The 23360-nt window shown below is 44.2% G+C and overlaps 1 protein-coding gene across 3 annotated transcripts in view; it reads left to right on the top strand.

Moving 5' to 3' along the window:
* ARHGAP39 (Rho GTPase activating protein 39) overlaps window positions 1-23360 on the top strand; it is a 421649-nt gene that overhangs the window by 178129 nt on the left and 220160 nt on the right. For 2 of the 3 annotated variants that reach the window (XM_073329928.2, XM_073329926.2), the window contains exon 3: window positions 2371-2451. The exons of the other annotated variant lie outside the window; for it this stretch is intronic. In XM_073329928.2, the coding sequence (XP_073186029.1) occupies window positions 2371-2451 (81 nt within the window). The remainder of the gene's footprint in view (window positions 1-2370; window positions 2452-23360) is intronic. 3 annotated transcript variants of the gene reach the window in all.

Below are 23360 nucleotides of genomic sequence, written 5' to 3'. Positions count from 1 at the left end.
AAAGCAACATTACTGTACTGGAGCCTCTGTCCTGAGCATCTGGAAGAACCTTCCCACTTGCTGATTAAAAACAATCTCCCAGACTCACCAAGCCTCCCAGAAGTTCTGTGGAATAGTTAGACAGAAGGGAGACCAGGACTTACTGTGGTCAACTCCTTCCTGGGTAACAAACTGGCTAAAGACATGCCATGGCAGTGCCTGTTCCACTAGCCGCATCTGTGATTCAGATAGGTAAATTCCCTTTGCCGCGGGCAGTTTGCTCTGGGAAGCAGAGGGGTGCTGAGTGCCCTTCGTTTCAGATGTTTGCTGTAACAGAGGAACTTCATCCCAGTCCACTTGTTCAGCCTGCAGCTTCTAATCCAAGCTTCTAAAACTTGCCTGAAGACCTTGCTTAGCTAGAGCCTATTCCAGTCCACTGAAGCCAATAGGAAGCATCCAATTGACTTCAATAGACTCTGAATAGAGCCCACAGCTGGACCATTTTCTAAGTTACGTCCCAGCCTTCTGAAGTTGCCTGAGCCAAGCCTCAGTAGATTGTGTGAAAGGAGATCGCAGCTCCTTGTGGAGGAGTTACCGTCGTCTTTGGATTTGGATTCAGAACTCAAGACGAGAACACAAGGACTGCAGAATAGGCCGGATACCAAGAGAGTGAGGCAGGGAGAACATGTGCATGTGCTACATACAGAGAAAGAAAAGGGGTTAAGTGATGCAACACAGTGCTTCTGCAAGTCATAATTTTAAGGCTCAGAAGCCTCATTGAAATTAGCTTTGACAGAAGCTTAATTTTATTGCCACTTTCCTGAATAAAATTTGAGTTCTATCCTAATAGGAACATGGCTTTTTTTCTTCTTTCTGAAACCAGCATCTAATCTGAACTCTGTGTCTATGTGTGTGTTTTCACACCATATCTTTTAGAGAATTGATCAGAAAGAAGTAGTTTCTCTAGCTTTGCACTTTGTTGTATAAGGAACTAACAAAATAAATGTCCAACCTTTTGTTCAGTGTGTGTGAATTGCCAGGCGTTCTATAAATAAATAAGCCTGATGATTTATGCAGCCCGTTACAGAGTGTTGTTAAGGGGAAGAGAGTCTCCCTACTTCCCCGTGCCATTACAGATGCACGTTAAGCAAAGCTGGAGGTGTAGCTCTTTTGCGCTGAATCATATATGCACATTTATATAAAAATGTGAATGCTGCCTTTAGACAAAGAAAGCTAGGGTAAGCTAAATCTAGTGCCTAAATGGAGTAAGGTGTAAAGAGAAATGCATCTCTGCTTTCTGTTCAATCTGGAGGAACGTGAAGTGGGAGTATCAAGAATGTCAAGGGGCAACTGACCTTTGACCTTGTATAATATTTATGTGTGTGAGAGAGAGGCTTTAAAATGTGCTAGTCTGGAAAGCAACGCTTCAAAAATGGCATTATGAGGTTCCAGGCTTGTTCTCTCAATGACTCCAGATCAAATCTACTCAGTGTAGAGTGTTTGTGTTTTCTAACTGCCAGTCCTGTAAACTTCCTCCAGATTCTGAGAATCAAGCTGGGTTCACAGGTGTTTGGAACTTGGTAAACAGTTCTGTTGCTCATTGCCCAGGGAGTAGACTGTCCAGCTCCCTCTTCGTTGTCTTGGCACTGCAGGGCTAATGCAAGTAAAAAAGTAGTAACGTTGTCCAGTCCACTGAAGTCGGCATGTACAGATGAGGGTGGAGGACAGACTTTACCGAGTAGCAAGGGGCCATTTCTACATAATAGTTCTCCTCTGAAAATCTGCCTGACTAACAAAACATTGAGCAGGCTCTCCATAGGTGTGCAGATGAGTTAACAAAAAAACAAAACCTCTGGCCCTGCAGAGTTTACAATAAGTTGAAATGTATTTTATCTATTTCTGTGCCGACAGCATGCTAAACTTTATATAGTCCTTGCCCTGAACATAGTATGGAGTACTATGCTAATGTAGAATGGCTTTCAAATAAATGGGTATGGAGTGACAAGCCCTAGGAAAGGAGATGGTTTGAGAGGGACGAAGGTTGTGGGACAAGATCGTGAGATGCTTTTGTTATGGGCACGCTTTGTTGGATCCTTTCTTAATGTATAGTTAGTGTTCAGGGGAAAATATGACCTATTTGGGGTTTTGAGGAAAGTCAGTTGAGAGCAATCCAAGGGAAGCAGAAATCTATTACAGTCCATGGATGGCTAAATGATGGTAACTGAGCCACCTGAGAGATAACAATTCTGAGTGTGGTCCCCAGGCTTGTGGGGATTGGAGGCCAGTGTCTGTGAATGTGGGTGGGGGTACATCCCTGTCACCCACAAGCTAAAATATTGATGCAAATTGCTGTCCTTGGTAATTTCCTTCTTCCCCATTCCTATGTTGCAGTTCTTCACCTCCCGGAGTGTTTGAGAAAGAATATGAAATATACCGGGATTACAATACAGAAGGTCAACTTCTCCACTACAGGTAGCTGACATTTATCTACAGTAACGGGGCTTTGTCTTCTGAGAATGACTGACTGAAATGTAAACAATGCCGTATTGTGTGTGGGATTGGGGACGCTATTTGTGAGTGTGTCTGTGAGGGGAAAGCGAACTTCATGTAGAAGGAGGTATTGAACGCCTTATCTCTTTATTCCTTTTGATCTTCCTTTGTAAACTTTGGCTCTCTAATGTCAGGATGATAATGTTGTCTCCTGTTTATTTATAGTGGAAGCTCTTTGGGACAGGAACTGTTCACTACTGTGTTTGTATAGTACCTACCACTGTGTGGGCTTGATCTGGGTTGGACGCTTGGCACTAGCATTATAAACATGATAACAATTGTTAGAGCAGGGCATTTGGAGCCCTGGGCTGGAGGCAGTTTGGTGACTGGGCTGGGAATGGAATGCAGGAGTTTCCTTGTTCTCAATCCTTTAGACCCTGCTGCCTTGCCAGTGTGTTTGATTTCTTTAGGTATCTTTCCTGCTGAACATGGGCTGGATAAGACAGTAGCAAATATTCATTTATGGGAGTGATTATTCTGTGTGCATTTCGGAGGTTATAAAAATTATACTTCAGACAGAAGGCTGCAGGTCTGTTTCTTCTGTGCTGTAATCTTGTCTTTTGAAATATGCTCAACTGCTTACATAAGGATTTTGTATAACAAATTATCAATATTTGCTTTGATTTCTCATTAATGGTAAAACTAGATATTAAAAAAACAGAGGGGGAAAACCCCACCTCCATATTCTCTGCTTGCTGCTCACAAAGCCCTGTAAGGCTAATGGGACTCTCACATCAAGAGGAAAATGGGGACCCATTTCAGGAATCATGCAGGCTCCAGCAGTCTGGAGCGCTGTCAGTCACCGCTGCCTTCTCCGTGAGCCTGCAGCTTGCCAGGATCTGGTAAGAACAGCCATCGCATCATTTGTCCACCTTGGGGCCAGTTTTTGTTGGCTTTCTGAGGTTTTGTTTGGGGCTGTAGGTGTTTGTTTATTTGGGTTGTCTGTTTCATCAGAAAGTTCAGTTGGTTTCAGGCACAGATTTTCTGCCACCATGCCTCCTCAATCTCTACAGGCAGAGGAGTTGGAGGCTTCACCTGGGGGAAGGGAAGATAACAATGCATAACGTCAATCCTAGCTTTAAGAAGAGACAACCCATCGTAAGAGTGTCTAGCACTTCTGCACACAGTGCACCTTAGAACTGTGGTTGAACCAGTGCATTTTTTGTTCTCCAAACACAATGCACTGCATTAGGAGATGGAGTTGGGTAATATTGCTAAATCACAACAGTTATAGCATTGATGGCTTCCTGGTTGCTCTAGGCAGAAACTGTTGAAGACTATATGCGTTCAGATAACCCACATACTTCCATTACAGGCTGACTTGTGAAATGCTCTACGTAGTCATTGCATGTTGACAGATGGTGTTTGTACGCATAATGAAAGTTCAAGGCGTTCTAAGCAATGGCTTACTGCAGCACTTCCCCTCTTAGTGTAGATAAGGCCAGAGTGGTCTGTCCCAGTCTGTTCTCTAGAGCTGTCTATCCAAATTGGGGATGGTAGGATTTTCTCTTCCTTGTGACTGGCAGAGTCCAAAGTAATCCAGAAGATAATACTTGGACATCAGTTTTCTCTAATGGAACCGTTTTATCTAATATCAAACCTGAGGCCTCTCTCACATGGACTTGCTGTCCAGATGGCACAAGCAACATGCCTGATTTCAGTCACAACATTACAGTTCACAGGAAAGTGGGATCGAGCTCTGATGTGCTGTCTGACTGTCAGAGAAGCAGTTCTCCAGATCATCATGCTTACATTAATGTATCTCTTAAGGATGTTAGCGCTGTTGGTTAGTGGGTGTCAGATTTCCGGCTTGGATATGAGCTTCAAGGATTGTTCAGTTCAGTGTTCCTCTGAGCCTTGATTAACATTCACAGTGTGTGAGCTCCTAATGGGACATCTGTAGGCTCCAGAAATTAAGGAGAGGTTAATGCACCAATTGCAATCACTTCAGTTTTTATTTCCGACTAGCATTTAGACCCACTGTTTGTGATGAACATTTTTCCCCAGTTAGTTTCAGATCCTTAAAATGCTACCTGCCCTGCTGGAGGAATACCACTGAGTAACAGAGTACACGCATATCCTGCCAAATATTTGGTATTTTGAGTGTCTAGGACTGTGTGGAAGGGTCGTCTATGATTCTTCAGCAACATTTGTTCTGTAAAATGTATAGAGGCTGAATTGATATTCTCTTCGCCTTTCACCCACTTTGGACATTTGAGACACTTAAGATTTGAACTGGGGCCAGGGCTCATCACAGCAGTGCCCTATCTTAAGGGGTCCACATGGTGCTTTGGTAAAAGCATGGATTGTTACTATTTATTCTTATTTATGATTTGTATTGTGGTATCCCCTGGGAGCTTCAGTCATGAACCAGGACGCCATTGTGCTAGGCACTGTACAAACACAGAACAGACAGACAATGCCTGCTCCAAATGCCTTACAATGTGAGTGAGACAAGGGGGGTGAGGTAATATCTTTTATTGGGCCAACTTCTGTTGGTGAAAGGACGCACTTTAAAGCACACACAGACCTGCTCTTCAGGTCTGGGAAAAGTCTGAAGAAGAGCTCTGTGTGAGCTTGAAAGCACATCTCTTTCACCAACAGAAATAGGTGCAGTAAAAGATAGTCCTTCACCCACCTTATCTCTTTTATGTCCTGGGGCCGACACAGCTATACACTGCAGACTACAATCTAAGTATAAGACAAGAGGCAACAGGAGAAGCACAAGGAAACCGAGACAGTACTGGTCACTGTGACGGGCAGCCTCAGGTGCTCTGCTGTAATTTGGCCTCAGTTTAAGATGAGCTGGAGCTCCCTGCATGAAGCTACCCTTAGACCAGCATGGTCCCTGGTTAGTGACTCATCCATTCTGACATGATTAATAGTCAAAATCTGCCCATTGAAGAGGTTCTTGCTTGTGTGATTTGATGGCTGTTGGCAGGGCTGATGTGGTGGTGAGAGCTGGCTGAGAAGCCTGCAGAGGCTGAGTTGGTAACTTTCAGCCTGCATAGCCAGCTATAAATATCTCCTTTCAACTGTCTACTCTGCTAGCCCTGTAACTTAGTTTCTTCTGCACTGATCTTGCAAGAGGAATTCTTTTACACTGACTATCTGGCCTGTCAAAATAAATCTCCATTTGGACCATGGGATGAAAAACAAACTTCCTAAAAGTAAGAGATCAGACTTCCCAACGCAAATGGCAATGACTTTTTATATTGTAACCCTATACCATTGAATGACCTTAATATTCTTGTATAGCCCTGGTAGAGCCCCTTCCTGTGTTCTCTTATATGCACCTGCAAAGTGCTGTATGTGAAGGTAGTGGGTGAGCTTGGCCAGCCTAATAACAACCATTCCTCAGAGCCTTCCTCCGTGAGCTGAGTAAGTTGCATGCCCATTTTTCAGATGAGGAAACTAACAGGGGAAGTGATTTGCCCAAGTTCTATATCATTGTTCCAGCTGGTATTAAACTCAGGGGTGCCTGGCTCTCAGGCCCATGGTTGGCCCAGTAGACCACATGGTCACTCTTTTAGTTTGCAGGTAGCAGTGGGAATACTCATTCAGTATCCATCCAGGTGAGTGACTGAGCAAAGCCAAAAAAGGCTGGAGAGGTAACTCAGACTCTTTGATTTGTTTTGTGAGCAGCTATTTCTGTAAACAGGACAGAGCAAGCAGGACAGTGATTTGATGCTGATCAATTCTGACCCTTTGCCTGCTGGATTATCACACTGGATACAAGCTCCAATAAGATAGAAGAGAAAATGTAGGTTCTCTCAGTGACAGCAACTCCATCAGCAAGTCGGCGAATGCCCCCCTCCCACCAGTCAGGAGGTGCAGCCTTACTGCTAGCATGTAGACAGGTTTCAGAGTAGCAGCCGTGTTAGTCTGTATCTGTAAAAAAAAAAGGAGTGCTTGTGGCACCTAAGAGACTAACACATTTATCTGAGCATAAGCTTTCATGAGCTACAGCTCACTTCATCGGATGCATACAGTGGAAAATATAGTGGGGAGATTTTATATACACAGAGAACATGAAACAATGGGTTTTACCATACAGACTGTAACAAGAGTGACCAGAAAAGGTGGGCTATTACCAGCAGGAGAGCGGCGGGGGCGAGGGAGGTGAACTTTTTGTAGTGATAATCAAGGTGGGCCATTTCCAGCAGTTTACAAGAACAGTAGGAGGGGAAATAAACAAGGGGAAATAGTTTTACTTTGTATAATGACCCATCCACTCCCAGTCTCTATTCAAGCCTAAATTAATTGTATCCAGTTTGCAAATTAATTCCAATTCAGCAGTCTCTCGTTGGAGTCTGTTTTTGAAGTTTTTTTGTTGAAGAATTGCCACTTTTAGGTCTGTAATCGAGTGACCAGAGAGATTGAAGTGTTCTCTGACTGGTTTTTGAATGTTATAATTCTTGATGTCTGATTTGTGTCCATTTCTTCTTTTATGTCGAGACTGTCCAGTTTGGCCAATGTACATGGCAGAGGGGCATTGCTGGCACATGATGGCATATATCACATTGGTAGATGTGCAGGTGAACGAGCCTCTGATAGTGTGGCTGATGTGATGTGATGTGGCAGACGTCAAGAATTATAACATTCAAAAACCAGTCAGAGAACACTTCAATCTCTTTGGTCACTCGATTACAGACCTAAAAGTGGCAGTTCTTCAACAAAAAAACTTCAAAAACAGACTCCAACCAGAATTGGAATTAATTTGAAAACTGGATACAATTAACTTAGGCTTGAATAAAGACTGGGAGTGGATGTGTCATTACACAAAGTAAAACTATTTCCCCTTGTTTATTTCCCCTTCTGCTGTTCCTGTAAACTGCTGGAAATGGCCCACCTTGATTATCACTACAAAAGGTCCCCCCCAGCTGGTAATAGCTCACCTTTCCTGATCACTTGTTACAGTGTGTATGGTAACACCCATTGTTTCATGTTCTCTGTGTATATAAAATCTCCCCACTATATTTTCCACTGAATGCATCCGATGAAGTGAGCTGTAGCTCACGAAAGCTTATACTCAGATAAATTTGTTAGCCTCTAAGGTGCCACAAGTCCTCCTTTTCTTTTTGCTAGCATGTAGAGTGCCTTGTCTGCCTTACGCATGCCAGCAACACATCTTGCAACAGCTGCCTGTGCTTTCTCTTCCTTTCATGTGGGGCCTTTTCCAGCAACCAAGCAATTAAAAGATGAAATTTCATTGTGGTTAGCACACATGGTCTGTTTGCCTTAGTACAAGCTTTGCTAGAGAGAGAGACTTCCAGTTCTTTCCCCTCTCAGCTTTATTGGCTGTAAAACGCAGACTACCCCTACCTCCCCCAGATCTGTGCCAGATGGGAAGCTAATTAGCAGCTTCAAGCCCCCTGTTTGTTTAATTAGCTAAGAGTGGATTATTTTCTGGAGGAACCAGGCAGAGGTGTCCTTTAGCGTGGGCCTCTGTGTGCAGTCAGGAGAGAAGAGCTCCTATAATAAAAGTGGGAGCTTCTTTTGAGGGTATGGCTAACCCCCCATTAAAGTGTAGCTATGTGGCCTTTGGCTTCTGTGCAAACTGTTCTCTTGCCATCAAGGGTGAAAGTTAGAGCCTGGACTTTCAGCCATGCCTAGTGGTTTTTGGGTGCCCAAATTGACACATTTAAAGGGCCTGATTTTCAGGGGCAGGTGTTTGGTGCTTTATAAAATCAACCCCCCTCCTGGATTTAAGGTATCTCAGCTTGGGCTCCCCAAAAACGGAGGGAGCCAGTCTCGCTAGGCATTGCTGAAAATCTTGGGCAAGGTGCTGCAAGGCACTGTGAAAGGCAATACATGGGCTATAAGGAAACAAGGAGAGAGCTCTGGCCTAGAGCACTGCTGGGAACAAAGGAAGGTGAGCAGAACCCACAGAATCATGACACAGAATGGCTGTTGTGCTTGGGCACAGCCCGGCAACACAGAGCCAGCTCAGAAGTCACCTCCCTGGGCTGTGTCAGGAGGCAGTGGGTTCGGTCGCTGGCGAGGAGACAGTGCTCCATATCACGCTCAGATAACCCCTCTGAGTAATCACCAGATGGGGGTCCATGTGCAGCAGTCGCTTGGCCAGAGAAAGGGGTTTTGAGAGTGGTTGGGGAAGATCTCCCTGATCTTCCTCCTGCCTCTCCAGCATGCTCACACACACAGACCTTGAACACATGACTAAAATGGACCAGAGCAAGGCTAGATAAAGCTTTAAAGGCTAAATCCTGCCCCAGCTTGAGGAACGCATGTCGCTGCCTGGCTTGCAGAATCCCCCCCTGCACTGCAGCTGAGCTCTCCACATGCATTTGCTGCGTGTGCTTTCATCAAAGCTGCCCCCACAATCATTTAGCCTCAGAGAATCCACCTTATTATATTCAGCAGCTTGCAAATCCCAGGCAGCATCCATTCATAAAACGCTCCTGAGCAGTTACTGTAGGGCAGGGATTCAATATCCGAATAGAGCCAAAACAAAGCATTATCTGCAGGGCAGGAGTAGTGCCTGGGGGGGGGGGGGGGGCTAAGACATTGAATATTGAGAGTGGGGGAGCATGAGGCATCTCCTCCCCCAACCCTCCCAAATCCTGCATTAGCACCATAAATGGCGCATTAGCATTAACCTGCATTGGCATTATTTATCTTGGTGCTGCACAGATAAATAAGACAAGGTTCTTGCCCTGAAGAGCTTGAAAGGTAAATGAAGAGGTAGGATGTATGTGGACAGACTGCAGCTTGGGAACGGGGACAAAGGACATGTCATACCAATGAGGCTGAGCTCTTGCTGCATGGCTGATGTTTCTTGGAGGTTGGCACTGGCCTAATATTTTTGTTCTCTCTCCTTTGTCTTTTCCTTACGCCTTTGAGTGCACACACCCACGCGTATGCTTTCATGCACGTGCCCCATGGCGGAGAAGGGAAGAATAGGGGTTGCAAGTCTTGGGGAAGAAGTGTGAGAAGAGCGTTAGTGGAGAGGGAGGAAGCCTGATCACGGGTTCCAGGACTCGTGATAGGGAGGGTATGTGGAGTGGGCCAGCTTTGTGGCTTGGGCAGAGTTAAGAGATGAGGGAGGCTAGTGAAGGGGTTTGAGGTGTGAGTGTACATAGTTAGGGCCCTACCAAATTCATGGCCATGAAAAATGAGTCACGGGCCGTGAAATCTGGTCTCCCCCCATGAAATCTGGTCTTTTGTGTGCTTGTACCCTATACGATACAGATTTCATGGGGGAGACCAGCGTTTCTCGAATTGGGGGTCCTGGCCCAAAAGGGAGTTGCAGGGGGGTCACAAGGTTATTTTAGGGAGGTCACGGTATTGCCACCTTTACTTCTGCGCTGCTGCCTTCAGAGCTGGGCGGCTGGAGAGCGGTCGCTGTTGGCCGAGTTCCCAGCTCTGCAGGCAGTGCCCTGCCAGCAGCAGTGCAGAAGTAAGGGTGGCGATACCATAGCATGTCACCTTTACTTCTGCGCTGCTGCCTTCAGAGTTGGGCGGCTGGAGAGCGGCAGCTGCTGACTGAGGGCCCAGCTCTGCAGGCAGCGGTGCAGAAGTAAGGGTGGAAATAGCACACCAGGCCATCCTGACTTCTGTGCTGCTGCTGATGGCGGCTCTGCCTTCAGAGCCGGGCTCCCAGCCAGCAGACGCCGCTCTCCAGCTGCCCAGCTCTGAAGGCAGCATCGCCGCCAGCAGCAGCACAGAAGTAAGGGTAGCCGTACTGCAACCCCCCCTACAATACCCTTGTGACCCCTCCCCTTCTCCCCACAACTCCTTTTTGGGTCAAGACCCGTACAATTACAACACTGGGAAATTTCAGATTTCAATAGCTGAAATCACGAAATTTATGATTTTTAATATCCTATGACCGTGAAATTGACCAAAATGGACCATGAATTTGGTAGGGCCTTATACATAGTGAAGGCTTCCTAGCTTTCCCCTGGGTCTACCTTGCCTTGCTGTTCTGAATGTTGCTGCTGCAGTCTTCTGGGAAGAGGATGCATGGTGGAGGGCAGAGGGCTGTAGGTTGCCAATTTGAAAGTGCCACTCTCCACCTGCCATTCTGCAGGGTGTGCAGTTAAATGCCCCCAGTGCACCCCCATTCTGGCATCCATGCACTGTGTTCTCTCCCTTGTCCTTTACTTCTGGCTAGCGTGTGTGGACGAGTCTGAGGCTTCAAAGCTATCTGCTATGAGAATCATGTACTGTACTGCCAGATTTCAGAGTAGCAGCCGTGTTAGTCTGTATTCGCAAAAAGAAAAGGAGGACTTGTGGCACCTTAGAGACTAACCAATTTATTTGAGCATAAGCTTTCGTGAGCTACAGCTCACTTCATCGGATGCATTCAGTGGAAAATACAGTGGGGAGATCTATATACACACCCATTGTTTCATGTTCTCTGTGTATATAAATCTCCCCACTGTATTTTCCACTGAGTGCATCTGATGAAGTGAGCTGTAGCTCACGAAAGCTTATGCTCTAATAAATTGGTTAGTCTCTAAGGTGCCACAAGTCCTCCTTTTCTTTTTGTACTGTCAGAGACAACCCTAGGCATGCTGACAACCTTGACAAAGAAGGGTCACAGTCCCCAACAAATCACTGCTCCCTTCTTCCACCTCACTCAACAACCCACTTGGTGTCCCCTGCCTCAGACATCCATTCCTCTGAATGGTGTCCGTTCTCTGCAGTGGGCACACCATTCCCAGAATCCTTTGCAGATGTGCTCCAAAGCAGGGTGTCATGACAGTTTGCACAAAGGATTTTAGGACATATTCAAGATCCAAAGGCAACCAGTCACTTGATGAGATAGAAACTGGTACCCCCAGGATTGGGCAGAAACTCCATGGTCTAAGACTAGCCTGTTGGGAAGTGATAGTGGCTGCCCATGTCCTGTCTCAGCAACTTTCCCACCCATGTGGCATCCTAGGTGTCCAGCTTCCTAACGTAGGCCGAAGGCTACCCCAGGCCCTGCAGCAGGATCCTTGGAAAGAATGTGAAGGGAGCTGGCTGGAATTCTCTGCCTTTGTGGTAGAACAGGATCAGGGCAGCCCTCTGATAATTTGCTGGGAGGATGGTTTTCTAATACAGCAGATTATGATTAGTGGGTGTCATTAAGGGGATGATGTCTCACTTTGTGTCTAGATGGCATTTGTAGGAGAGCCCTTGCATCTTAATGCTTGTCAAGATGGCCAATTGCAATAATCAGCCTTGTATTTAACTCTTTTTATTCTTACTGGGTTGAACATAAAGCAGCTTGTTGTGGCCCCTTGAGCCTGGATCTTTAGATGATCCCAGGGGCCCTGAGAGCATTTCTTCTCTTCCACGCCCTGTAACAATCCAAAGGGCTGAACTCCTTGTACATCTGTGGGGCAGATTTGTCAAGAAAGGGTTAATCAGATCTGAGAAACTGCTAGCCCTATACATTAAGCTGATTTATTGGTCTGATGTAATGCTTCCATTGTGCTCCCTTGATTGACTGGTAGGGAGTGGAGTCTGTTTAAAACATGGTAGAACTAATCTGTCTAGCTCAGAATGCTCCAGCTCACCTGCTCATGTAGTTGAATTCATCTTCTGTCTTAATAAGCAGCTGCCTCTCTTCTGGTTTCTTATTGGCAGTGATTCAAAACTGCATAGGGTGTGCTAACTCTCCCTTTTTTTACTGCACTGGGAGCCCAGGCTTTGTCTGTGGCTGTAAGGAAAGTGTTAAAACTGCAGGGCTGAGCTCTGCAATTACAACCCAGAATCTTGCAATCCATAGGACGCATTGTGCATCGTCGTAAGAAGATATGGGTTGCAGTGTATGTCATAGTGTGTACACCAGGGCACCCGAGGTATTACTCTCCTGGGAATTTCTCAGGAACAAAAGACCTTGACCTTAAAACAGAACCTTCATTCCATTACGTAGGCAATTCTGTTCCGGAAGTAATCAAACTGTCTGCTTACTTAAGTGTAGACAGTATAATTTTAAATCGACTCTCAAGGGGACTAGTGTGGGCTGGGTGCTCTTTGTTTCTGTTGTATAACTCAGAGTGAATAAACTCTTGGTTCTTGGCCTCCATCTTAAATACTTGATAGAATCAAAATAAAAGGCCAATCAAATGAGTTAGCTCTTCCAGCTCATCCTTCAAGGCCAATTGCAGGATGGTTCCCTGTGGAGTGTTCTGCCCAAACTAGCCTATAGATGACCCAAGAGATGGGGCTGCAGCCGTTCTCTTTCAACGTCTGGTTCATCTCATGGTAAGGGAGGTTTCCTTGCCTAAATGTTCCCTTTTAAATTTCATTCCATTGTAGTTAGTGTTGTGATATCACTTAATGGGCGATGGTTAGAATGGAGAAGTATAAACATGTGGACAGTGAGTTGGGGATAGATTCCAGGAATCCATTATCCCCTTCTCTGGCCAACAAACAACACTGTCTCTGTGGACTGCCAGCCACACGACTGCTTAGGAAGCTAGGCATACACCTTTCTACCAGCTCAGAAGAGTAGAGAGAACATTTAGTTGTGGATGAAGTTTACCAGCTTCCAGCAGAATTGTTGCTCAGTTTGCTGTGATGCTGCTTGTGTCCTCAGGACATCACCAGCTTGCCAAGTCCCTTGCCAACAGAGAGTGTAACTGCTGCCTAAAGGGATATTTACCAACCTACCTCCCTGCTGTTAGCCCAGGTCTCTGGGTATGCTCAGTGACTGGCCTATGTGAATACCACTGCTGCTGATCTTGTGCTGCCAACCTCTTCTTATATCTCTGCATGGAGCTGATAATGCTGTGGTGCCAAGGGCTAGAATGCTTCCATGTGGCTGTGGGGCTGTGAATTCAGTTCCCATTGAAGCCAGGCTTGAGAGGGTGGGGTGATGGAAGCCAGTTCAGGGAGTCCTCCCTATGCAGGGAGCAAAGAAGAAGCAGGGGCTCATGGTTCCATCCCGTAGCTGCCACAGCCCCTGGGCCAGGGATGTAGGGACTTTTCATGGTACAGACTAAGACACTATATCTGCCAGCTGGTCTTCCACTCGGTCGTGTGGTAACACACTGCCAAAGGACAATGGAATGGAGGGCAGGGGCTTGGCAAACCCATGTGGTGCTGTCTCTCTGATCTTCTTTCCCCTCACACTAAAGCTTATCCAGTATTGTATGGTCCTTACCACCATCTGAGAGTCCAAAAGGCTGAGCAGTATTGGCTCCACTTGAGCAATCCTTCAGTGCAGAGCATACTTTTGCTTGACCCCTTCTTGAGCCTGAGAGTGGCTGCAATCTTGGGCGGCTTGGAGCTGCAGTTCACAACAGGCATTGTTTTAAGGGGTGCATAGTCTGCAACCTCCAATACTAAACTATGCCAAAGACGCACGTATCCCAAGCATTTGTTAGCCCTGCTGATGGCTGCTGGGGCACCTGCCTGCAAGAACATCTCATTGATTATTCCAGTTGTCTTGCATGTGGTAGAGTCCAGAACTTGACACTCTGCCCACCAGCTGTTTGGTTCATCCAGCTCCTTAGTACACTGACTTTGCAGTTTATGACTGTGAATTAGACTGGCTCTCAAGATGTTCTCGTAATAAGTGTTTTCCTTCCTGATGCTTAAAAACGTAAAGGCAAATCTGTTGTCTGGTTTCTTCAGAAATAATGAACAGATTTGGGTTTAATGCAAGTTGAGTCCTGAGAGGCAAGATTACAGGAGGATTAAAAATCCATGTGTGTGACTGAGAAACTGAAGAGAAGGGCTGACAGGTTTGTCATTGTTGTTCTCAGTCTATGCAGCTATGGAATAATCCCCAGAGGGATGGAAGCTTCGTTATTTGGGACCTTTATAACTGGAATTGGAAAACATACCGTTTGGAGCGAACTACTTATGGGTCTTTTCCATCTCCAGCTCCAGCTTGTGATTCTGTGATTTTAATAGGTTTCAGAGTAGCAGCTGTGTTAGTCTGTATCTGCAAAAAGAACAGGAGGACTTGTGGCACCTTAGAGACTAACAAATTTATTAGAGCATAAGCTTTCGTGGGCTATAGCCCACTTCATCGGATGCATAGAATATAGTAAGAAGATATATATATCTATATATCTATATACACACACACATACAGAGAAGGTGGAAGTTGCCATACAAACTGTAAGAAGCTAATTAATTAAGATGAGCTATTATCAGCAGGAGAAAAAAGCTTTTGTAGTGATAATCAAAATGGCTCATTTAGACAGTTGACAAGAAGGTGTGAGGATACTTAACACAGGGAACTAGATTCAATATATGTAATGACCCTTTCACTCCCAGTCTCTGTTCAAACCCAAGTTCATGGTATCTAGTTTGAATATTAATTCAAGCTCAGCAGTTTCTCGTTGGAGTCTGTTTTTGAAGATTTTCTGCTGCAAAATTGCCATCCTTAAGTCTTTTACTGAGTGGCCTCAGTTTGTATGGCAACTTCCACCTTCTCTGTATGTATATATATATCTTCTTACTATATGTTCCATTCTATGCATCCGATGAAGTGAGCTGTAGCTCACGAAAGCTTATGCTCAAATAAATTTGTTAGTCTCTAAGGTGCCACAAGTCCTCCTGTCCTTTTTGTGACTTTAATCTTACTGTATAGCAAAAAGGCTGGGAAGAAAAAATCTGATCTCTTGTCTGTGGGCAGCTAAGACTTTAAATTTGAATATCTGACAGAAAAATGTGGGCGTTTCAACTTTGGGGCAGTAGTTTCATTCTCATGTAAATTAAAACAAAATGCTGTTTGTGTAGGGAAAATTTCAGAAGTCTGAAAAGAGCAACACTCTGCTGTGGAAACTACAGAACCCAAACCACCAAAAAAGAAAATCAACCATAGGTGCCAACTTTTCCCGGTTCCAGTGGTGCTCGCCCCTGGCCCCGCCCCCATTCTAACCCCTTCCCCAAAGTCCCCATCCCAGCTCCGCCTCCTTCCTGCCCCTATTGAACTCCTTCCCCAAATCCCCGCCCCGGCCCCACCTCTCCCTGGAGCGCACCGCATTCCTCCTCTTCCCCCGCTTTCGCGGCGTCAAGTGCTGGGAGCTAGGGGGAGAAGTGGGAACATGGTGTGCTCAGAGGAGGAGGCGGAGCGGAGGTGAGCTGGGGCGGGGGAGGCAGGGCAGGGAGCTGCCCACCAATTTTTCCCCATGGGTGCTCCAGCCCTGGAGCACCCACAGAGTCGGCACCTATGAAATCAACCTTCTGTTGGTGGTATCTTACTCAGATGATGAAAATGAATATGCGTTGGTCCACACTGCTTTGGATTGTTATCAAGCAGAACCCATCATCAGCATGGAAGCATGTTCTCTGGAATGGTGGCAGAAGCATGAAGGGACATATGAATCTTTACCGCATCTGGTATGTAAATATTTTGCAACGCTGGCTACAACAGTGCCATGAGAATGCCTATTCTCACTTTCAGGTGACATTGTAAACACCAAGCAGGCAGCATTATCTCCCATAAATATAAACAAGTTTGTTTGTCTGAAGGATTGGCTGAACAAGAAGTAGGATTTGAGTGGATTTGTAGGCTCTAAACTTTTACATTGTTTTATTTTTGAATGTACTTTTTTTTTTGCATATAATTATACATTTGTAAGTTCAACTTTCATGATAAAGAGATTACACTACAGTACTTGTATTAGGTGAATTGAAAAATACTATCTCTTTTGTTTTTTTACAGTGCAAATATTTGTAATAAAAAATAAATATAAAGTAAGCACCATACACTTTGTATTCTGTGTTGTAATTGAAATCAATATATTTGAAAATGTAGAAAACATCCAAAAATCTTTAAATAAATGGTATTCTATTATTGTTTAACAGCATGATTAATAGCGTGATTAATCACTATTATTTTTTTTAATTGCTTGACAGCCCTAATATAAATACCTACATGAGAAGCAAAATTTTGCTAATGGGCTTGTCAAACTAGCATACAGAGATATAATATGATCTGATGGCTGGAAGTTAAAGCTAGACAAATTCAGACTGGAAATAAGGTGTAAATTTTTAACAGTGAGGATAATTAACCATTGGAACAATTTACCAAGGGTGATGGTAGATTCTCCATCACTGACAATTTTTAAATCCATTTTTTCTAACATATCTGCGTAAGGAGTTATTTTAGGGAAGTTCTCTGGCCTGTGTTATACAGAACATCACCCTAGTTGATCACAACGGTCCCTTCTGGCCTAGGAATCTATGAATTTATGAAAAATCAGAAAGGCTAAGGCACAAAATGAGTTACAGCAAAGGACATAAGTCTATAAGAACAGGTTCTATAAATACATTAGGATCAAGAGAAAGACATGGGCAAGTGTAGGTCCATTACTTGGCAGGGAAGGGGAGCTAATAACGGACAACACTAAGAAGGCTAAGATGTTTAATGCCTACTGCCTCAATCTTCACTTAAAAAGTTGATTGTGATCAGATGTTTAAACTGTTGATATCAACGAGAAGGGGGAAGGAACACAAGGCAGACTAGGGAAAGAACAGGTTAAAGAATATTTAGGTAAGTTAGATGTATTTAAGTCAGCAGGGCCTGATGAAATTCACCCTAGAGTGTTTTAGCTAGTTTCTTAAGTAATCTCAGAACCATTAATGACTATTTTCAAGAATTCAGGGTAGACGGTTGAGGTCTTTGCCCTTCTCCAGTCCTCTATCATAAAATCTATTTTTAGAAAGAGGCATGAAGAGAATTATGGATCAGCCAACCTAACTTCAATACTTAGAAAGAAGCTGGAACAAATTATTAAACAATCAATTTGTAAGCACCTAGAGGATAATAGGGTGACAAATAATGGCCAGCATGGAGTTGTCAAGAATAAATAATGCCAAACCAACCTAGTTTCCTTCTTTGACAGGGTTACAGACCTTGTGGATGGGGGAAGGCCATAGATCTGATGTATCTTGATTTTTAGTAAGGCTTTTGGTGCAGTCCCGCATGACATTCTCATAAGCAAATCCGGAGAAACATGGTCTAGATAAAATTACTGTAAAGTGGATGCCCAACTGTTGGTAAAATCATACTCAGTAGTTCTCAAGTGCTCACTCTAAAACTGGGAGGGTGTATCTAGTGATTTCTGCAGGAGTCTGCCCTGGGTCTGATAGTATTCAATATTTTCATTAATGACTTGGATAATGGAGTAGAGAGTATACTTTTAAAATTTGCAAATAACACCAACCCGGGAGGTGTTACAAGCACTTTGGAGGACAGGATTAGAATTCAGAAACAGCTTCATAAATTGGACAGTTGGTCTGAAATCAACAAGATGAAATTCAATAAAGACAAATGCAAAGTACTTCACTTAGGAAGGAAAAATCAAATGTACATATACAAAATCGGGGATAACTGGCTAGGTGGTGGTACTTTTGTAAAGGATTTTGGGATTATAGTGGATCACAAATTGAATGAGTCAACAATGTAATACAGTTGTGAAAAAGGCTATTATTGTTATTATTATGGATTCAGAGTAACAGCCGTGTTAGTCTGTATTCGCAAAAAGAAAAGGAGGACTTGTAGCACCTTAGAAACTAACCAATTTATTTGAGCATGAGCTTTCGTGAGCTACAGCTCACTTCATCGGATGCATAAGCTTATGCTCAAATAAATTGGTTAATCTCTAAGGTGCCACAAGTACTCCTTTTCTTAATAGGAATATTGTATCTAAGATACAGGAGGTAACTGTGCCTCGGCACTGGTGAGGTCTTAGTTGGAGTACTATGCCCAGTTTTGTGTACCACACTTTAAGAAGGATGTGGACAAGTTCAAGAGAGAGTAGAGGACAGCAAAAATAAATAAATAAAAAGGTTTAGAAAACCTGACCTATGAGAAAAGGTTTAACAAACAAAACCCTGGGAATGTTTATTCTTGAGAGAAGGAGCCTGAGGGGAGACCTGCTAAGTCTTCAGTTAGGTTGGGGGTTGTTAAAGAGGATGAGGATCAGTTATCCTCCATGTCCTCTGAAGGTAGGACAAGAAGTAATTGGCTGAATCTGCAGCAAGGGAGTTTTAGGTTAGATATTAGGGAAAACACTCTAAGGATAGCTAAGCACACTGGAATAGGCTTCCAAGGGTGGCTGTGGAATTCTCATCATTGGAGTTTTTTAAGAACAGTTTAGACACATGTCAGGGGTAGTCTAGGTTTATTTTGTACTGCCTTGGAGGCGAGGGAGCTGGACTGGACTAGATGACCTCTCAAGGTCTCTTCTAGCCATATATTTCTGATTCTATGATCATTCAAAACTCACTCAGTGTTTGAATTACCTTGTGTTAGAGTAGCAGTGGTGTCACTAGGAAAGACTGCATTGTCTTTGCAGAGCTTGGTGCGGGTCCTGGACTGGAACTGCCAGGGGAGGAGTGGGTAGGTCAGGATTGAGAGGTATCAGCAGAGCTGTTAGGTTGGGTCCAGGGGACAGGTCTAGAATATCGTCAGAGAAGGGGCTGCTGGTTAGGGTTTAGGTGCATTGGTAGCGCTTTGTATGATGTACTGTAGGAAGGACAGAACTTGCATTGCCTAATTGTTTTCCCTGCTCTTGCTAGTTCTATAAATCTCTCATTAATTCATCAAGTCTTGTTTCAGAAGTACCAAACAAATCTCTGGCTCTTAGCTCTTTGCCCCTACTGCTATATTGCATGAGGAATAACTGGTGTTCGTCGGTCCTGCCTTTGTGGTTTGAGATCACGGCACCTGCTGTGGTACTTCTGAGTTCAGACTGGCTCGGAAGAAACTAAGCAATAGTTAAACTTCCGGTAGTTAGTAAGTACACACAGCTGCTGGCACATCGGAAGCTGGTGGTTTAAAGAAACCGAATGATCTTGTCCTCATTTGGCTAGTGGTAGCCTTTCCCACTTGTGGAGTTGATGGAAGTTTCATTGTAGGGTGACAAGGGAGGCAGTGAGGGGTTGTTGCAGGGGTTAGAAAGCAGATTGGGGTTCAGAGACCCGTGATCTATTCCTGATTCTGCCAATGGCTTGTGTACTTGGGTTAGATGATTCATGTTTTCGCAAGGCTATCTGTGTCGGCTTCCCTGTCCTTAAAAAGGGGAGAATACCAAACCTATGAGATCCTGGGGTGACAGGTGCTAGGCATGGGTTAAGAACTATTATCCTGGGAACACTGCTGTCATCATACTTTACAGTAGATTAGGGTTGCCAACCCTCCCAGATTGGCTGGCAGTCTACAGGAATCCGCATCGATCTCCAGGTGACTATTGAAAGCAATCTGGGAGATTTTATTAGATTCAGTACAATTAAAGACATTATGTCATGTTGCGGGGGAAACAATCTTCCAGAATAGCTTCAGTCAGAGTTGGCAACCCTAGATACCAAGGTAAATAAAACTCTGATTCTGTACTGATCAGATATTTAAGGACACTATGGATACATCTACACTGGGGGAAAGTAAACAAAAAATACCTTTGGCAGTGAGTCTGAGTCAAGGTCAACTGACTTGGGTTTAAGGGGCTTTCACTACAGGGCTAAATATAGTGTAGACGTTTCCACTTGGGCTGTGAGACCGATACCCCTCACCTGGTTTCAGAGCCCAAGCTCCAACCTGAGCTCTATGTTGCTGTTTTTAGCTCAGTAGCATGAGCCCGAGTCCGTTGACCCTAACTCTGAGACTCACAGCCATGGTTCTGTGTAGACAAACCCTCGGTCTCTGGTCTCTCCCTATCTTGAAGTTAATTCCATTTTGTAATGTACAAGTGATACTCAGAGTGAGGGTCGCGAGCCACAAGTGGCTCTTTATTGTGTATTCTGTGGCTCTTTACAGCCCCAATTATTAAAATATTGTGTGATTTAATTATTAACTAGGGCAGTTGATTAATCACAGGTAACTCATGCGATTAACTCAAAAAAATTAATTGCGATTAAAAAAAATTAATCACGATTACTCGCAGTTTTAATGCACTGTTAAACAATAGAATACCAATTGAAATGTATTAAATATTTTGGATGTTTTTCTACATTTTCAGATATATTGTATTCTGTGTTGTAATTGAATTCGAAGTGTATATTATTTTTTATTACAAATATTTGCACTGTAAAAATGATAAAATAAATAGTATTTTTCAATTCACCTTGTACAAGTACTGTAGTGCAATCTCTTTGTCGTGAAAGTGCAACTTACAAATGTAGATTTTTTTGTTTGTTATGTAACCCTTCTGCCCGTCAGAGTTGGCAGCAAGAAGGGCCTGGTTCAATATCTAGGGGATCCATTCCAATAACACAATGCAAACCGGCTCGAGCCCCCACCCAGTGACCTGGGACAAATATATACCACCCCCACTGGGCGCCTCCAAGAGGCAATACTTCCCCTCTCGTAAGCACATAGTCTGAGTGTAGCAAAAAGCCTTTTAATAACAGAGAGAAACAATGTGGCATTATGTTGGGGAAACACCACCAACAGGATTCGTAACACAACCCGTGAGCAAAAAAACCCACCCCAAGCAAATTGGGGCATGCCCTTTCCCTTTGGTTCTTGAGTCCAGCAACCCCAAATCACCCAAAGTCCCAAAAGTCCAATGACCCAAAAGTCTCTGTCCCTGGTCAGGGCAGCCCCAGAGTTCGAAAGTTTATCTGCGGAGCTTTACCTCCCAACCTGGGTGGAGATGGGACGGGGGTAAGAGGCACCTTACATGATCTGAAGCTGACCGCCCCACAGCTCCATAGGCCTTCGCTCCGCTCCGCCAGCCGCCCCACGAACTCCTTCACTCAGCTCCGCTCCGCGGCCCACAAGCAGCTCCCGCCGTCCCACAAACTGCTCCACCAGCCGGTCCACAAACTGCTCTGCGTCCCACCAGCAGCTCCCGCCGTCCTACGAACTGCTCCCCGAGCCTGTCCACAAGGCGCTCCAGCCGTCCCGCAAACTGCTCCACAATAGATCTTCAGGCTCTCCCACTGCTTAACACAACGCTCAGTGATTTCAGCTCTTAGTCAGTTCAGCTCTTTGGTGACTTCAGCTTGCAGTAGGGGAGCCTCAGTGCTGGTGCACCATTAGCCCAAAGTGAGCTCAGCAGCCTGTAACTAGACTCCTAATGGAATCAAAATTAGCTCTGATATTCCACAATGGAGAGAGGAGGAAGTGCAATTAGCATGTAAGGCCCTCACCAGGGGGCCCATGCCACCAAGTATTAATACTTGTCCCCAACCTCTCTCAATTCACAGAGTCTTAAAACCCATGACCCTTGCCTTGCGAGTGCTACTTAGTTGATGGTGAGTCCCTCCATCATAGCAAAAGGCCAAGTACAGTTCCAAGCACAGTTCCCATAATCAGGGTAATCACAATTTATTCTTCCTGCCCCAATAACAGAGACATTGGGGATCCCACAGCAGCCAAAGTGACCCTTTGGGCAGCTATGGCCTCATTCTATGCGGGGTGGGTGTGCCTGTGCAAATGAGATCGGCCCCTGAAGTTCTTTTCCACAACTTGCCACACCTCACCACCAGATGTCAGGGTGGAGCTCATCCTGACACTGCTTACATCACATCCCTGCACTCAAAAACAAAATAAAATAAAACTTCAGAGCCTACAAGTCCACTCAGTCCTACTTCTTGTTCAGCCAATCGCTAAGACAAACAAGTTTGTTTACATTTACAGGAGATAATGCTGCCCTCTTCTTATTTACAAAGTCACCAGAAAGTGAGAACAGCCATTTGCATGGCACTTTTGTAGCTGGCATTGCAAGGTATTTATGTGCCAGAATGCTAAAAACCATAACAGAGGGGATGCTTCCATGCTGATGACGCTGACTAAAAAAATAATGCGTCAATTAAATTTGTCACTGAACTTCTTGGGGGAGAATTGTATGTCTCCTGCTCTGTGTTTTACCCGCATTCTGCCATATATTTCGTGTTCTAGCAGTCTCGGATGATGACCCAGCACATGTTCGTTTTAAGAACACTTTCACTGTAGATTTCACAAAATACAAAGAAGGTACCAATGTGAGATTTCTAACCGACCCAAGGTTTAAGAATCTGAAATGCCTTCCAAAACCTGAGAGGGACGAGGTGTGGAGCATGCTTTCAGAAGTCTTAAAAGAACAACATTCCGATGCAGAAACTATAGAACCTGAACCACCAAAAAAGAAAATCAACCCTCTGCTGGTGGGATCTGACTCAGATGATGAAAATGAACATGCATTGGTCCGTACTGCTTTGGGTTGTTATCGAGCAGAACCTGTCATCAGCAAGGACATATGTCCCCTGGAATGGTGGTTGAAACATGAAGGGACATATGAATCTTTAGCGCATCTGGCACATAAATACCTTGCAATGCCAGCTACAACAGTGCCGTGCAAACACCTGTTCTCACTTTCAGGGGACATTGTAAACAAGAAGCAGGCAGCATTATCTCCTGCAAATGTAAACAATCTTATTTGTCTTCGTGATTGGCTGAATAAGAAGTAGGACTGAGTGGACTTGCAGGCTCTAAAATTTTACACTGTTTTATTTTTGAATGCAGTTTTTTTGTAATTAATTCTACATTTGTAAGTTCAACTTTAATGGTAAAGAGATTGCACTACAGTACTTGTATTCGGTGAATTGAAAAATACTATTTCTTTTGTTTTTTTATAGTGCAAATACTTGTAATAAAAAAGAAATATAAAGTGAGCACTGTACACTTTTTATTCTGTGTTGTAACTGAAATCAATATATTTGAAAATGTAGAAAACATCAAAAAATCTTTAAATAAATGGTATTCTATTATTGTTTAACAGTGCGATTAATTGCGCAATTAATGTTTTTAATTGTGCGATTAATTGTGATTAATTTTTTTAAATCGCTTGACAGCCCTATTATTAACCTATCAGGATGTTTTTACTAGGTTATTAACCAATTGTAGATGGTCAAATAATAATGCTTGTTCA

The sequence above is a fragment of the Lepidochelys kempii genome, chromosome 2 (assembly GCF_965140285.1).
Source record: "Lepidochelys kempii isolate rLepKem1 chromosome 2, rLepKem1.hap1, whole genome shotgun sequence".
Taxonomy (NCBI): domain Eukaryota; kingdom Metazoa; phylum Chordata; order Testudines; family Cheloniidae; genus Lepidochelys; species Lepidochelys kempii.
This window is presented reverse-complemented; position numbering and strand designations above follow the sequence as displayed.